Source organism: Mobula hypostoma, chromosome 6, assembly GCF_963921235.1.
Source record: "Mobula hypostoma chromosome 6, sMobHyp1.1, whole genome shotgun sequence".
Classification (NCBI taxonomy): Eukaryota; Metazoa; Chordata; class Chondrichthyes; order Myliobatiformes; family Myliobatidae; genus Mobula; species Mobula hypostoma.
In genome coordinates this window covers 8,765,925-8,783,930 of record NC_086102.1, presented here as the reverse complement: position 1 = coordinate 8,783,930, position 18,006 = coordinate 8,765,925, and the positions used below count along the sequence as shown (strand labels likewise).

General features: G+C 44.0%; 1 protein-coding gene across 4 annotated transcripts in view; it reads left to right on the top strand.

The window, feature by feature from the left end:
• The window catches only part of usp25 (ubiquitin specific peptidase 25), a 243,587-nt gene extending 227,905 nt beyond the window's left edge, over positions 1-15,682 (top strand). For 2 of the 4 annotated variants that reach the window (XM_063050258.1, XM_063050257.1), the window contains exons 23-25: positions 2,803-2,926; positions 8,379-8,574; positions 14,943-15,681. In XM_063050258.1, coding sequence (XP_062906328.1) covers positions 2,803-2,926; positions 8,379-8,574; positions 14,943-15,115 — 493 coding nt within the window. In that variant the 3' untranslated portion in view covers positions 15,116-15,681. Of the gene's footprint in view, positions 1-2,802; positions 2,927-8,378; positions 8,575-14,942 lie in introns of all 4 variants that reach the window. The other 2 variants (XM_063050256.1, XM_063050260.1) reach the window with 2 other exon arrangements.
• The last annotated feature ends 2,324 nt before the right edge of the window (positions 15,683-18,006 follow it).

Below are 18,006 nucleotides of genomic sequence, written 5' to 3'. Positions count from 1 at the left end.
TGTGTTGAATGCCTGTAATTTCCTGGTTTCTGTTTAGAGCCTTTTTTAAACAGTGGAAAAACATTAGCTATCCTCCATTCCTCTGGTACCTCTCCTGTCACTAAGGATATTCTAAATATCTCTGCTAGGGCCTCAGCAATATCTGCACTTGCGTTCCATAGGATCCGAGGAAGCACCTTGTCAGGCCTGGGGGATTTATCCACTCTGATACGTCTCAGGATAGTAAACACTTCCTCCCTTGTAATTTGAATGCATAAAGTATAAATGATACGAAAGTAAGTTACTATCAAAGTGGATAGTAAAAGCTTTTTCAAGTATGTAAAAAATAAACGAGTTGAGAGTTGATATAGGACCTCTAGAAAATGAGACCTGAGAAATAATAAGGGGAGACAAGGAGATGACAGATGAACTAAGTGAGTATTTTGCATCAGTCTTCACTGTGGAAGGCACTAGCAGTATGCCAGATGTTGAAGAGTGTGACGGAAGAGAAGTGAGTGCGGTTACTATTAGAAAGGAGAAGGTGCTCAAAAAGCTGAAAGATCTAAGGGTACATCAGACACCGTGGCCAGATGAACCGCACTACCTCTGAAAGAGGTAGTGGTAGAGATTGCGGAGGCACTAGTAATAATCTTTCAGAAACCATTGGACTGTGGCATGGTGCCAGAGGACTGGAAAATTTTAAATGACACTCCAATCTTTAAGAATGGAGGAAGGCAGCAGAAAGGAGATTATAGACCAGTTAGCCTGACCTTAGTGGTTGGGAAGATGTTGGAGTCAAATGTTAAGGATGAGGTTATAGAGTACTTGGAGATGCAGGACAAGATAGGACAAAGTCAGCGTGGTTTCCTTAAGGGGTATCTTGCCTGACGAACCTGTTGTAATTCTTGGAGGAGATTACACATGGATAGATAAAGGGGATGCAGTGGATGTTGTATATTTGGACTTCCAGAAGACCGTTGACAAGGTGCCACAATTGAGACTGCTTACCAAGTTAAGAGCCCGTGGTATTACAGGAAAGTTACTGGCCTGGTTAGAGCAAGAGCTGATTGGTAGGAGGCAGCAAGTTGGAATAAAAGGATCCTTTTCCGGTTGGCTGCCAGTGACTAGTGGTGTTCCGCAGGGTTCAGTGTTGGGACCACTTCTTTTTATGCTGTATATCAATGATTTAGATGATGGAATAGATGGCTTTGTTGCCATGATTAAGTGGTGGAGCAGACTTGATGGGCCAAATGGTCTAATTCTGTTCTTATGTGTTATGCTCTTATGGAATAAGGTAGATAATCTTGTAACACAGGGATTGGCAGGTATGACATTGTGGGCATCACTGATTCATGGCTGAAAGAAGATCAGAGTTAGGAGCTTAACATCCAAGGATACAGTAGCCAAGGTGTGGGCTGCAAATTACAATGGGAGATAGAAAAGCATGTAAAAAGGGCAATATTACACTCGTCATGGGGGATTTCAAAATGTTGGTAGATTTGGAAAATCAGGTTCATACTGGATCCAAAGAGATGGAATTTATAGAATGGCTGCACAGTGGCTTTTTAGAGCAGCTTGTGCTGATCCAACTAGGGGGAAAGGCAATTCAGGATTGGGTGGTGTGAAATAAACAAGATTTGATTAGGGAGCTTAAGGTAAAGGAATCCTCAGGAGACAGTGGTCATAATATGATGGAATTCATCGTGAAATTTGAAATGTAGAAGCTAAAGTCAGATGTATCGGTAGTACAGTGGAGTAAAGGGAATTACTGCAGGGATGATGGCAGAACAGTAGTGGCTCTAATTTCTAGGGGCAATTTGGAAGCTGCAGGATAGATACATACCAAAGTTGAAGAAGTATTCTGAAAGGATGCTGAGGTAACAGTGGCTGACACAGAAAGTCAAGGTCAGTATAAAAGGAAAAAAGTAGCCATGTAATATAATATGGCAAATGCAATGTTAGCAAGGGTATAATGCTGAAGCTTTAGGAGGCATTGGTTAGGCCGCACTTGGAGTATTGTGAACAGGTTTGGGCCAGTTATCTAAGAAAAGGTATGCTGGCGTTCGAAAGCATCCAAAGGAGGTTCACAAGAATGACTCTGGAAATGAAAGATTTGTGTATGAGGAATGTTTGATAGCTCTAGGCTTGTACATGTTTGAGTTTAGTAGAATGAAGGGGGTATCTCATTGAAACCTATTGAATATTGAAAGGCCCCATTAGAGTGGATGTGGAAAGGATGTTTCCTGGAGTGGGTGAGTTTAGGACTAGAGGACGCAGACTCAGAATAGAAGGATATCCATTTAGAACAGAGATGAGGAGGAATTTCTTTAGCCAGCAGGTGGTGAATCTGTGGAATTCATTGCCACCTAAACCTGTGGAGGCCAAGTCACTAGGTATATTTAAAGCACAGAGGTTGATAGGTTCTGATGTCAAAGGTTATGGGGAGAAGGCAGGAGAATGAGGCTGAGAGGGATAATAAATCAACCATGATGGAATGACGGAGTAGCCCCGATGGGCTGTGTAGCCTAATTCTGCTTCTGTGTCTTCTAGTCGTACGGTCAGAGGGCCTGTACAGTGCTATGGTGTTCTATGCTCTAACATCATGGGCTGAAGAGCCTGTATTGTGCCATCATATTTCAGATATAACAAAGCAATACAAAGCCTGGCATTTTCCATCAGGAATGTGTGTGGGACTCGGAGCAGATCTTTGAGATATTTCTATCCGCTTACTTCCCTTGACTTTCTAGGTTGTGTAGGCCTCTCCTTGTGTTGCTGGGTGCTGTATATGAAGTAATGAGTACCTTTCTCCATTTTGTTTTACAGTTACAGTGAAGCTTTGATTTATCTTATCCACGCATACCAATATAACAAAGAGCTGCTGTCCAAAGGCATGTACAGAGGGCACGATGAAGAGCTGATGTCACACTACAGGCGGGAGTGTTTGCTTGTAAGTAGGATTCACAGAGACGATGTAATATACATAAAATGCTGGAGGAACTCAGCATCTGTGGAGGAGAATAAACAGATGATGTTTCAGGCTGAGAGCCTTCATCAGAACTGAAAAGAACAGGAAGGAGCCAGAATATGAGGGTGGGGGTGGGGGTGAGAAACTGGCAGGTGATCGGTGAGACAAGGTAAGGGCGGGGAAGATAACAGCCTCTTGAAGATGGCCTCAATGGTGGGAACGGTTGGTGCCGCAAGGGAGCTGGCTGAGTGTATAATTCCTTGTACCCTCTTGTGATCCTGTGCATTGGAGACTCCAGACCAAGTGCTGATGCATCCAGTCGGAATGCTGTCCATCAGACCTCGACAGAAATTTACAAGTCTTTAGTGACATATCAAATCTCCTCAAACTCATGGTTGAAACAAAAAAAGTACATCACACCCATGCAAGCAGTTGCATCTATGACACCTGTATAGGACAATGCAAATAGTACAGAGCATCTAATCTCACTCTTTTTGATACCTGTAATCAGCATCCAGTATAGGAATTGGGACATATATATATAAGTCATTGGTGAGGCCTCACTTGGAGTTCCGTGTACACTTTTAGTCACCTCGTTATAGGAAAGTGATTAAATTAGAAAGAGTACGGAAACAATTTATGATCATGTTGCCTGGATTGGAGGGCTTGAGTCATAGGGAGAAGTTGGCTTTATTCCTTAGAACGTAGGAGTATTAGGGGTGCCCTTATGGAAATGTTTAAATTGATGAGAGGAGAGATAAGATGGATGGTTACAGTCTTTTCCCCAGGGTAGGGGAGTCTAAAGCTTAAGTTCAGAGGGGAAAGATTTAAAGGAGACGTCAAAGGCAATTTTTTTTGAAGCAAAGGGTGGCTGGTATGTGGAAAGGATCTGCCAAAAGAAGTAGTAGAATCAGGAGCAGTTGTAACATTTAAAATGTTTGCACAGGTACATGAATAAAAAAGCTTTGGAGGGGTGAGGACCAAGTGCAGGCAAATGGAACATAGGTTTAGGGCAGGGCTTCCCAACCTGGGACCCACAGACCCCTCGGTTAATGACAGGGTCCATGGCATAAAAACGGTTGGGAATCCATGGTTTAGGGTGAGAATGGAAAGGCTTAAAAAGGACCTGAGGGGCAGAGGGTGGTTTCTGTAGGGAATGGACTGCCAGAAGGAGTGGTTGAAACAGGTACTTGGATGGGTAGGTGCAGGGGCAGAACTTAAGGGATAAAAGCAAAACACAACAAATTGGGAGGGACAACTTGTCAGCATAGACTGGGCTGAAGGGTCTGTGTCATGGTTTATTGTATAACTCTATGAATTGTCAGATAACATCTGATGCACGTGCAGTATAGAAGAGCACAGTGCAAAAGGAATCAATTTGGCCAATTCAGATTCAGATTTATTTATCACATGTACCTTGAAACATACGATGAAATCCATCATTTGTGTTAACAACCAACACACCTAAGGATGTGCTGGGAGCAGCCTGCAAGTGGTGCCACATATTTCAGCGCCAGCATAGCATGTCCACCATGTTCAGCAGAACTCAGAACGCGGTGACAAAACAGCATGAAAACAAGCCCTGTTCCTCCCTGCCTCTCACTCACGCACATGCGCAGTCCGCTAACCCCGGGACAAGTAGTCTTTTGTCTGCCTCCAGCAGGCATTGGGCCTTCTACTTCCCCAGCAGATTCACCGAGATTGGCAGACTTGGGACTCTGGTCATCGCGCCTCAAATTCTAACATGCTTTTTGTAAAGTTTCCCCCACTCCCACTTCCTTTCTTATTACCTACTTCCCTTCATATTTTTTCTTTAACAAGTGTACGTCCAAATCCATCTTGAAAGCTCCAACTGAATCTGCTTCTTCCACACAATCCACCAACCTAAATTTTCCCTCATGACCTCGGGTTCCTGTCTCACCTCCTTTATGCGTTCCTGTTGATTCTTCAAACATTGTACGTTATTCACACTATATGTGCCTTCATTAAAATGTATATGGTAATTCCATAACATACAACATTCCAGCTCAATACGGGCCCTTTGACCCATGATGTTGTGCTGACCTTTAAACCTCCTCAAAGATCAATCTAAACTCCTTCTCACCCACATAACCACATTTATCATCCATGTGCCCATCTATGAGTTTCTCAGATTCCCCTTAATATATCTGCCTCTAACCACCACAGGCAAAGCGTTACATGCACTAACCACCCTAAAAACTTACCTCTGACATCCTCCTATATTTCCCCCCAATCACCTTAAAATTATGCCCCCGGTATTAGTCATAAGACCATAAGACATATGAGGAGAACTAGGCCATTCAGCCCATCGAGTCTGCTCCACTATTCCACCATGGCTGATCCCGGATCCACCTCAACCCCATACACCTGCCTTCTCACCATATCCTTTGATGCCCTGGCATCAGGAAATGATCAACTACTGCCTTCAATATATGCACGAACGGCCTCCACCACAGTCTGTGACAGAGAATTCCACAGATTTACTACTCCCTGGTTAAAAAAAATTCCTCCTTACCTCTGCTCTAAAGGGTTGCCTCTCAATTTTGAGCTTGTGCCCTCCAGTTCTGGATACCCCCACCAGGGGAAACATCCTCTTCACATCCACCCTGCCTAAATCTTTCAACACTCAGTAGATTTCAATGAGATCCCCCCACATTCTTCTAAATCCCATGAGTACAGGCCCAAAGCCGCCAGACGCTCCTCACATGTTAACCCCTTCAATCCTGGAAGCATCCTTGTGAACCTCCTCTGGACTCTCTCCAATGACAACACATCCTTTCTGAGATATGGGGCCCAAAACTGTTGACAGTACTCTAAGTGTGGCCTGATTAGTGTCTTATAAAGGCTCAGCATTATCTCCTTGCTTTTATATTCTATACCCCTTGAAATAAATGCCAACATTGCATTTGCTTTCTTCACCACCGACTCAACCTGGAAATTAACCTTCTGGGAGTCTTGCAAGGAAACTCCTAAGTCCCTCTGCACTTCTGATGTTTGAACTTCCTCTCGATTTAGATAATAGTCCGCATTATTGTTTCTTTTACCAATATGCATTATCGTACTTTTCCCAAAACTGTATTCTATCTGGCATATTTTTGCCCATTCTTCCAATTTGTCTAAGTCCTGCTGCAATAACATTGCTTCCTCAGCACTACCTACCCCTCCACCTATCTTTATATCATCCGCAAACTTTGCCACAAAGCCATCAATTCCATTATCCAATTCATTGACAAAAAATGTGAAAAGTAGCGGTCCCAATACTGACCCCAGAGGAACACCACTAGTCACCGGCAGCCAACCAGAGAAGGCCCCTTTTATTCCCACTCACTACCTCCTGCCTGTCAGCCATTCCACTATCCATGCCAGGAGCTTTCCTGTAACGCCATAGGATTTTACCTTGTAAACCAGCCTCATGTGTGGCACTTTTTAAGATGCCTTCTGAAAATCCAAGTAAATGACATCCATTGCCTGTCTTTTGTCCATCCTGCTTGTTACATCCTCAAAGAACTCTAACAGATTTGTCAGGCAAGGTTACCCTTAACAGAAACCATGCTGACTTTGACTTACCATTAGTCTCCAAGTACCTCGAAACCTCATCCTTAATAATAGTCTCCAACACTTTACCAGCCACTGGGGTTAGGTTAACTGGCCTATAATTTCCTTTCTTTTGCCTTCCTCCCTTTTTAAAGAGTGGAGTGACATTTGCAATCTTCCAGTCCTCCAGGACCATGCCAGAATCAAGTGATTCTTGGAAGATCATGACCAATGCATCCATTATCTCTTCAGCAACCTCTTTCAGGACTCTGGGATGTAGTCCATCTGGCCCAGGTGACTTATCCACCCTAAGACCTTTCAGTTTGCCTAGCACTTTTTCCTTTGTAATAGCAATGGCATTCACTCCTACTCACTGGCACTCACGGACTTCTGGCACACTGCTAGCATCTTCCACAGTGAAGACGGATGCAAAATACCCATTAAGTTCATCTGCCATTTCTTTGTCCCCCACTACTGTCTCACCAGCATCATTTTCCAGTGGTCCAATATCAGCTCTCACCTCCCCTTTACTCTTTATAAAACTTTTGATATCCTGCTTTATATTATTGGCTAGTCTGTCCTCATATTTCATCTTTTCCTTTCTTATAGCCTTTTTAGTTGCCTTTTCTTGGATTTTAAAAGCTTCCCAATCATCCAACTTCCCACTCGCTTTTGCTACCTTATATGCCCTTTCCTTGGCATTTATGCAGTCCTTAACTTCCTTTGTCAGCCATATTTGCCTATCCCTGCCATCTGAGAACTTCTTCCTCCATGGGACACGTCTGTCCTGTGCTTTGTGAACTGTTCCCAGAAACTTCACCCATCTCTGCTCTACCGTCATCCCCACGAGTATCTCCCTCCAGTCCACCTGGGCAAGCTCCTCTCTCATGCGTCTGTAATTCCCTTTGTTCCATTGTGATAGTGATACATGTGACTTATGCTTCTCCCATGCAAGTTTCAGTATCAATTCAATCATATTATGATCACTGTCTCCTAAGGGTTCCTTTATGTTAAGCTCCCAAATAAGATCTGGTTATTACACGACACCCAGTTCAGGATGGTTTACCCCGGGTAAGCTCAAGCATAAGCTGCTGTAAAAAGCCATCTCTCAAGCATTCAACAAATCCCTCTCTTGCGACCTGACACCAACCAGATTTTCCCAATCCCCCTGCATATTGAAGTCTCCCGTTGCAATTGTGTCATTATGTTTATTACATACATTTTCCAGCTCCCTTTGCAATCTTAACCCCACATCTTAGCTACTATTTGGGGGCCTATATGATTCCCATAATGGTTTTTTACCCTTGCAATTTCTTAACTCCACCCATAAAGAATCAATATTGAACCTTACCGCCCTGGGAAAATGTCTCTGGCTATCCACTCTATGAATGCCTCTTATCATCTTGTACACCTCTATCGAGTCACTTCTCACCCTCCTTCACAGCAGAGAGAAAAGCCCTACCTTGCTGGATTAGACATGCTCTCTAATCCAGGCAGCATCCTGGTAAATCTGCTCTGTACTCTCTCTAAAGCTTCCTCATCCTCCCTATAGTGAGGTGACCGGAGCCTCTAAGCCAGCAGTTCCCAACTGTTTTTATTCCATGGAGCCTTACCGTTAACTGAGGGATCTTTGGACCCCAGGTTCTCTTCTTGCACTATATATTTATGTATATATTTCTTAGTGTAATTTATAGTACATTTTATGTATTGCACTGTATTGCTGCTGCAAAACAACAAAGTTCACGAGCAGCTGTATGTCAGTGATAATAAACCTGCTTCTGATTCTCTGCTCATTGGGGAACCATGCCCTCTGTCCACAGAACTGTAGTCCTCCATCCGTAAAAGGCTGTGTGACATATTCTGTTTCTGTGCTTGGTAGAAACTGAACGAGCACGCGGCCTCTCTCTTTGAGTCAGGCGATGACCAGGAAGTGGAGGAAGGACTCGCCAGGATGAACGAGTTGGTCGTCCCCTGCCTCCCCTTGCTATTGGTGGATGAAATGAAGGAGAAGGACATTGTGGCAGTGGAGGACATGAGGAACCGATGGTGCTCTTATCTGGGGCAGGAAATGGAACGTAAGTGTGGCTGGATAAGCACCGGGCTTTCCATACTGGAGACACATCACAAAAGTCTCAGGAGTTTAATTTATTTTATATTTTATTTAATTTAAAAATACAGCACAGTAACAGGCCCTTCCAACCCAACATGCCCACATTGCCCAATTACACCCATGTGACCAATTACCCTTCTAAATTTATTTCTCACAGGTCATTCAAAACATACAGCGAAATATGCTGTTTGTGTCAACGACCGGCACATTCTGAGGATTGCTGGGGGCATCCTACAGATGTCACTATGATTCCAGTGCCAACATAGCATACCCGCAGCTGACAACCCCAACCCTAACATGTTTGGACTGTAGGAGGAAATCAGAGCAACTGGAGGAAACCCAAGCAGTCACCGGGAGAACATACAAATTCCTCGCAGACAGTGGCAGGGATTGAATCCGGGTCACTGCTGCTGTAATGGCTTTACAATACCGTACTGCCTGATTATCTTTAGTTGAAGGCAAGTTCATTGACATATGCACAAGTATTTGTATGGATAGGTACAGATGAGAAACTTAGTTGCTGCAGCATCACAGGCACATACAGTGCTAGTAATAATTATTCACCCCCCCCCGCCCCCCCGGAGGTTTTCATGTTTTATTATTTTACAACATTGAATCACAGTGGATTTAATTTCGCTTTTTTTGACACTGATCTAAATTAATTACAAATAAAAAGCACATAATAACTGATATTGCTTAAGTATTCACCCCCCCCCCCCTTACATGACACACCAAATCATCGCTGGTGCAGTCATTTAGTTTTAGAAGTTATAATTGGTTAAATGGAGATCACCTGTGTGCAGTCAAGGTGTTTCAATTGATTGTAGTAAAAATACACCTGTATCTGGGAGGTCAGTCATCCTGGCAAAAACTACACTATGAAGACAAAAGAGCACTCCACGCAACTCCATGAAGAGGTTATGGAAAAGCACAAGTCAGGTGATGGATACAAGAACATTTCCAAGTCACTGAATATCCCTTGGAGTACAGTTAAGTCAATTATCAAGAAATGGAAAGAATATGACACAGCTGTAAATCTGTCTACAGCAAGCCATCCTCAAAAACTGAGTGACCATGCAAGGTAACTAGTGAGGGAGGCCTTCAAGAGACTTATGACAACTCTGGAGGAGTTACAAGCTTCAGTGGCTGAGACGAGATGCGCTTACAGCAACTGTTGACTGGGTGTGTCACCAGTCGCAGCTTTATGGGAAAATGAAGAAGAGAATGCCACTGTTGGAAAAAAAAACTCACAGGAAATCTCAGCTAGAGTTTTCCGAAAGGCGTGTGGGAGACTGAAGTCAGCTGGAAGAAGGCTCTATGGTCTGATGAAACCAAAACTGAGTTTTTTGGCCATCCGACTAAACACTATGTTTTGTGTAAGACAAACAACACACATCAAAAACACACCATCCCTACCGTGAAGCATGATGTTGGCTGCATCATGCTGTGGAATGCTTCACTGCAGCAGCCCTGGAAGATGTAAAGGTAGAGGGTAAAATGAATGCAGCAAAATACAGGGAAATCCTGGAGGAAAACATGATGCAGTCTGTGACTTGGGAGAAAATTTGTTTTCCAACAAGACACTGACCCCAAGCATAAAGCCAAGGCTACACAGGAATGGTTTAAGAACACAAAGTTAATATTCTGGAGTGGTCAAGCCAGAGTCCAGACCTCAATCGAATTGGGAATTTGTGGCTGGACTTGAAAAGGGCTGTTCATTCACGATCCCTATACAATCTGACAGAGCTTGAAAAGTTTTGTAAAGAATGGGGAAAAATTGCAGTGTCCAGATGTGCAAAGGTGATAGAGACCTATCCACACAGACTATAATTGCTGCCAAAGGTGCATCTACTAAATACTGACTTGAAGGAGGCGAATAATTACGCTGCCAATTATTTTGTGTTCAATAATTGTAATAAATTTAGATCAATTTATAGAAAATTGTTTTCACTTCGACACGAAAGAGGCTTCTGTTGATCAGTGTCAAAAAAGCCAAATTAAATCCACTGTGATTCAGTGTTGTAAAACAATAAAACATGAAAACTTCCAAGAGGGGGTGAATACTTTTTATAGGCACGGTAGCATTAATTTTACACAAAACAATACATTTTGAATCAAACCCTTTAAAGAATCCTTGATCCAGAAAGTTGTGAACTGAGTCAGGTTCATCACGGGCACTAGACTCCCAGCATCCATGACATCTTCACAGTGTGATGCCTCAAAAAAGCGGCATCCATCATTAAGGAGCCCCAACACCCAGGACATGCCCTCTCCTCATTGCTGCCATCAGGGAGGAGGTACAGGAGCCTGGAGGCACACACTCAACAATTCAGGGATAGATGCTTCCTCTCTGCCATCAGAGTTCTGAATGGGCATTGAACCCATGAACATTAATTCACTACCTCACTAATTCACTTTCTCTTTTTGCACTACTTATTTAACATTTTTAATGTATACTGTTTGTGTATATATGTGTATGTGTAATTTACAGTTTTTAAATTATGTATTCCAATATACTGCTGCCGCATAACAACAAATTTCACCACGTATGCTGATATTATTAAACCAGATTCTGATTCTGAAAGAACAAATAAGATGAGATGTCAGGACAAATGTTTTTAGATCTGGGTGTTGCTGTAAATATTGTCATAGAGGCAGAGAGCAGGAAACGGGCCCTTCTGCCTAGCTGGACCATGCTGACCAAGATTCCCACTTATTCTAGTCCCATTTGCTCGCACTTAATCTATATCCTTCTAAACCTTTCCCATCCACATGGCTTTAAATATTGTACCTGGTACAACCACTTCCTCTGGCAGCTTACTTCACATACTGACAAATTTCTGGGTGAAAACGTTGCCCCTTGACTTCCTCTTAAACCTCTCCCCTCTCACCTTAAACCGGTGCCCTCAAGTTCCTAATTGCCCTACCCAGGGAAGACTGCACATGCAGTCCCTCATGTTTTTCACACCTCTACAGGATCTCTTCTCCGCCCCGCCCCCACCACCATTCTCCAATGCTCCAATGAAAACTGTCCCAACTTGCTCAACCTCTCTCCATTGGACCATAAAATAGGCCATTCGACCCATCAAGTCTGCTCTGCCATTCCATCATGGCTGATTTAGTTTCCCTCTCAACCCTATTCTGCCTTCTCCCTGTAACTTTTGAAACCCTTACTAATCAAGAACCTATCAACTTTCGCGTTAAATATACCCAATGACTTGGCCTCCACAGCCATCTGTGGCAATGCATTCCACAAATTTACCACCCCCTGGCCCTCTGTCCTTCTATTCTGAGGCTGCACGCTCTAGTCCTAGACCCCCCCCCCACTATAGCAAATATCTCTCCATGTCCACTCTATTTAGGCCTTTCAATATTCAATTACATCACCCCTCATTCTTCTAAACTCCAGTAAGTACAGACCCAGAGTCATCAGACGGTCTTCATACATTAGTCATTTCATTCCAAGATCATTCTTGTGAACCTCTTCTGGACCCTCTCCAATTCCAGCACATTATTTCTTAAAGGACCCAGAACTGCTCACCGTACTCTCAATGCGGTCCGACCAATGCCTTAAAAAGCCTCTATCACATCCTTGCTTTTATATTATTTTATTTATACTTTCATTAGTCACATGTACATCAAAACATACAGGGAAGAGCATTATTTGTGTCAACAGCAACACAATCTGAGTATTTGCTGGGTACAGCCCTCAAGTGTTGCCACACTCCCTGTGCCAATATAACACGCCCACAATGTTCAGTCAAACAATACACAGCCATTGTATAATGAGACAGGCCCAACAACAGCTAAACAAACCCCTTTCTGTGCCCCCACCCTTAGCAGTTCAGGGCACCCCCACCTGCTGACCTGTCAACTTTTGGCCTTCAACCCCAGGACAAGCCACCTCTAGGTCTCCGACCTCCAGAGCTCGGCCCTGGACTCGTAAAACTGGCCAATCACTGACCCTCATCCACGGGGCCCGCTGACCGCTCTCCTTGACCTTGGGGTATACAGGTCTTTGTCCTCATAGCCTGCCAACCGGACCTCCGTCTTCCGAGATCATTGGAGTCTGACATCTGGCTCTACCGATTGACCTTGTTCCTCTAGGCTTTCCCTCGTGGATCTTGATCCCAGCACTCAGCAACCACAGGGGTCACAGGCCCTCCTAACCTTGCCCTCTGGGCCCACTGACTGGGATCACTCAGCAACCACGGGGGTCATGGACCCTCCTCCATGGGGGTGGTCAATAACCTCGCCCTCTGGGCCCACTGACGGGGATCACTGGCCCTCACCCTTATCACTTCCCTTTACCCAGCAGGTCAGGCAGCTTCTGTGGAGACGGGCACAGGGTTAATGATTTGGGCTGTTGACCTTTCGTCAGCTGAAGAACAGCTGACCTGGTTTAAGTAGAGTTTATTTGCCGGTCAGTCTCGGGAGCAGGAAGGAATTCCTCTGATTTCTAAAGAGCTTTTGTGTGCAGACATACAATTGCATTCCTGTAGGCTTGCCTTGACAGTTTCCATTTCAAATGTAAATACTGGAATCCATCTAATTAAAAATCTTCTCCTGGCCAGCCTCCCAAGACAACATCCAAAGTTGCATTTTATTTTAACTCAAAATGTTAACTAATACAGAATTTCCTGCCTGAAGCATGAAACGATCATCTGGTCTTGTGTGGTGAAGTGATAAGAGACTTGCACTTAATTCTGTACTGGTAAAACCCAAGCATAAAAATCTTCATCAACACACGCACAGAATACCAGAGGAACTCAGTAGGTCAGGCAGCTTCTACGGAGAGGAATAAGCCGTTGACATTTTGGGCCGAGACCCTTTATCGGGACTGGAAAGAAAAGGGGAAGAAGCCAGAATAAGAAGGTGGAGAGGAGGGAAAAGCATACCAGCTTGCAGGTGATGTGTATATCACAGGGGGGGGGGGCAAAGAGAAAGGGTCTCATTGACCTCCCATCAAAGAGAAGATGTAAACTTCTTTGGGGTAGGTATACGGTGATGAGACTTCACAGTGGAGCAGAAAATCATAAACACAAGCTGTTGGAAGACCAGGACAAAATACACAAATTGTTGGAGGAACTCAGAGGTCTGGCAGCATCCATGGAGGGGCACAAACATTTGACATCCTCATTTAAAAATCCTCATTCCTATTTTCACGTCTCTACCTGTTCTCCCTCTTCCTAAGTCTATAAGCTCCTAGAACCCATGAACCATCTGAAACACGAACCTGTTCGTGTCCCATCACTAGTTTTAATTGCTTAATCCAGTGCACAGAATTTCAGCGCAAAAGGCCTCATAAAGAGTCACAGCACAGAAAGAGGCCTTTCATCAACACCTCCCATGTTCTACCACTCACCTACACAGTAGGGCAAACTTGCAGCAGCAATTACGACCATAAGAGGCAGGAGTAGAATTATGTTATTTGGCTCATCGAGCCAGCTCCATCATTTGATCCATGGCTGATTTATTTTCCCTCTCAACCCCATTGTCTCCACTTACTAATTAAGTAGCCACCAACCTCTGCCTACAACCAACTTAACCCTCTTGAGTGAAGAAGATTTCCCTCAGATTCCTCTTAAACATTTCCCCATTCATCCTTAACTCATGACCTCTAGTTTTAGTCTTATCGAAGTTCAGTGGAAAAAGCCTGCTTGCATTCATCTTTCTGTCTACCTCATAATTTTGTAACCTTTATCCAATCTCCCCTCATTCTCCTATGCTTCAGGTAATAAAGCCCTAACCTATTCAGCCTTTCCCTATAACTCAAGCCCTCAAGTTCTGGCAACATCCTTGTAATTTCCATGGCACCCTCTCGATCTTATTGCTATCTTTCCTGTAGGTAGGTGACCAGAACTCAGATTCAGATTCATTTATTTATGACATGTACATCAAAGCTTACAAAGAATGTGTTATTTGTGTTTACATCCAACACAACCGAAGGCCTTTCGATATACTGGAGGTAGCCGGCAGGTGTCACCCACATTACAACACCATCATAGCAATCCCGCAATGTTCAGCAGAACAACACAAGTAATAACAACAGCAGCAAAAAAAAGCCCCTTTCCTCCTTTCCACCCTCCCACTCAGTCACACGCACATACAGTCCTTCTCCAACTCAGGGTCAGGCTTCTGGGCCTGCAGCCTCTAGTGGATTCTTGGACTCACAGTTATTGGAACCCCGACTTCCCCAGCGGACTCAGAGACTCACACACCCAGTGTTTTGGCCATCGCGTCTCAACTTCCAGACCTATGTACATGGTAGTCCAAATTTGGCCTCACCAGTATTTAAATTGAAAGATAAATGTTTCCTCCTTGCTTCCTCAGCCAACCTACAAGAGAAGCTAACGGACTTCCTGCCAAAGTTGCTGGACTGCTCGACTGAGATCAAGGCTTTCCGCGAACCGCCAAAACTACCTTCCTTCTCCACGCATGAACTATGTGAGCGCTACGCTCGTGTGATGGCGTCTCTCAGTCGAACACCCGCCGACGGTAGATGAAGAGCAAAGCAGGAATCTTTTGTCGTCTTCTCGGGAGCACGCTGCAACCAACACAGGACTTCTGTTCATTTTCCAGTTTTTTTTTGTTCTGAAATATGCCCCATGCCGTCCTGTCACAGGGTTTGCTTGCTGCTATTGGTTTTACCCATTTTTACAAAATAAAAGAATTGAGTTAATTGCAACCCAGACATCCATTTACCATAATGAACTTTCATGGCTGTACCCGAGAGGACAGACCGCATAATGATTCGGATACAGCTTGAAGAAAAACAGGCAGAAGAGCAAGCGAGGGAAAACAGCGACTGATGTACAAAGTAAGAGCTGAACTTCCTAAACGATGAGGGATGTCCCTCTCTCAATTCTTGTCCCACCAATTTTCTGTTACAGTGTTAATATACCATGCGATCAATTACTTCACCAGAATCACAGTTTCGTCTGCTGAGATTTACCTTTCCAAGTTATTCTTTTTGACGGTTGGAGATATTAGAGGCGTAGATGCCACCCTTGTCATCCCATCCCCCTCTGGAAAAATGGCATCACAAGGCTTGTGAAGGAACTGAAAGAATAAAGTTTTATTTATGGTTATTTTTAGATGTAATGATGAAACCTCTGTTGTTTTGTGTCTACGTTTTTATAACCCAAGTATCTGAGCTTCAAGTTGAAGATAAAGGTGCAAGCCAGCTTGGATAGTTGGACATTCTGTTATTCTTTATCACATACATCAAGGCATACAGTGAAATGTGCTGTTAGCGGTAACCAGCACAGCCATGTGTCACCACCTGTTCTGATGTCAACATAGCAATGGTTCAATTTAATATCAGAGAATGTATACACTATACAGCCTGAAATCCTTACTCTTCATAGACATTCATGAATCAGAAAAAGAACGATTGACAGATGTTAGACCCCTCCCCCTCCTACGCAAAAGCATCAACCCTCACCCCACTTGCTCCAGCAGAAGGATGCCCACCATGCAAGCAATAGCAAAGCCCCTCAGAGACCATGATCTAAAGTCCATCAAAAACTACTGTCCATCCCAACACTTTGACATATCAGTCCTTATCTCTATCTAACTATCGAGAGAGAGAGAGAGAGATCACTGTTGCTACAACAGTGTTACAATCTTTCGGGTCACTTGTCTGAGTTCCCCAACTCGAGGACCAGCGGACTCTCACTCATCATTGGGGTGGGGGAGAGGGAGATCACTCGAGTGCAGGGGACTTCTTTGGACAGCACCGTACACCGCCTGTGCACTGTCTCGATGTTTTAATCTCTCAGGACGCTTCAGTCGGCACATTGGCGAGGAATCAGGTTGTCCACCTGGATATATGGAAACGCCAGTCTGCTTGGCAAGCTCCGAGAGCGAGAACCCACTGCTCGTGGAGGACCGTAGTTGAAGTTGCAGCTGTAGATCACAGGCTCTGACAGAACCCCAACCACCCTGAAAAAGGAAAAAGCGACACAAGAAGAGAACAATTAAACTTTGGCAGACGAACGGGAAGAAGTTGCCCAAGTTCGCAACAACCTCTGGTATAGTCTTTAACTCCTCGCACTCTCCTTTTTTCCCATCGTGCTTGGTAGAACAACAAAGAGCACAACCCTAGGGAAAAGACTGACTATTCACCTTATTTAGCCCCTTCATCTTATAAATGTCTCAGCATCCTGTGCTCTAGGGGAATTGCCTCTCTGTATCCAGTCTCTCATAACTCAAGCAGTTCAGTTCCAGTACAATCCTGTGAATCCTTTCCAGTTTAATGACACCCTTCCCATAAAAAGGAGACTTGAAATGTACACAGTATTCCAAGTATGATCTTATCATTGACTCACACAGTTGTAAACTCTGCAGAGGCTGGAAATCCAAGGCAAAGTGCTGGAGGAACTCAACATGTCAGACAGCATCTATGGAGAGGAGTAAACCGTTGATCTTCCAGACTGAGACTCTTCAATGTCCAAAGTAACATTTATTATCAGAGTACATACATGTCACCACATACAACCCTGAGATTTTTTTTTTCTGCTGGCATACTTAGCAAAGCTATAGAATAATAACTGTAAACAATGAACAGCAAACTCTGCAAATGCAGATATAAATAAATAGCAATAAATAATGAGCATGAAATAAGATAAAAGAGTCCTTAAATGAGTGCAGTTATCCCCTTTTGTTCAAGAGCCTGATGGTTGAGGAGTAGTAACTTCTTGAACCTGGTGGTGCGAGTCCTTCTACCTTCTACCTGATGGCAACAGTGAGAAAAGAACATGGCCTGGGTGGTGAAGATCTTTGATGATGAATGCTGCTTTTTTACGGCAATGTTTCATAGATAGGTGCTCAATGGTTGGGGGCTATTTACCTGTGATGTCCTGGGCTGAATCCACTACCTTTCGTAGGACTTTCTGCTCAAAATCATTGATCTTCCCATAACAGGCCGTAATGCAGCCAGTAAGCACTTTTCACCACACATCCATAGACGCTTGCCAAGGGTTTTGATGACATGCCAAATCTCCACAGACTCTTGAAGGAGTAGAGGTGCTGCCGTGCACCATTTTATTTATATGATGGGTCCAGGACAGGTCCTTTGAGATAATGACACCCAGGGATTTAACGTTACTGACCCTCTCCACCTCTGATCCTCTGATGATTACAGGCTCATGGACCTCTGGTTTCCCTCTCCTGAAGTCTGCTGCCAATTCCTTGATCTTATTGACATTGAGTGAGAGGTTGTTGTTATTACACCACTCAGCCAAATTTAAAATCTCCCTCCTGTATACTGATTCCTCCGGAGCTGTACTCAGCCACACAGTCGTAGGTGTAAAACGAGTAGAGCAGGGGTCTAAACACACATCCTTAATGTGCTCCTGTGATGATGGAAATTGTGCAGGAGATGTTTTTGCCA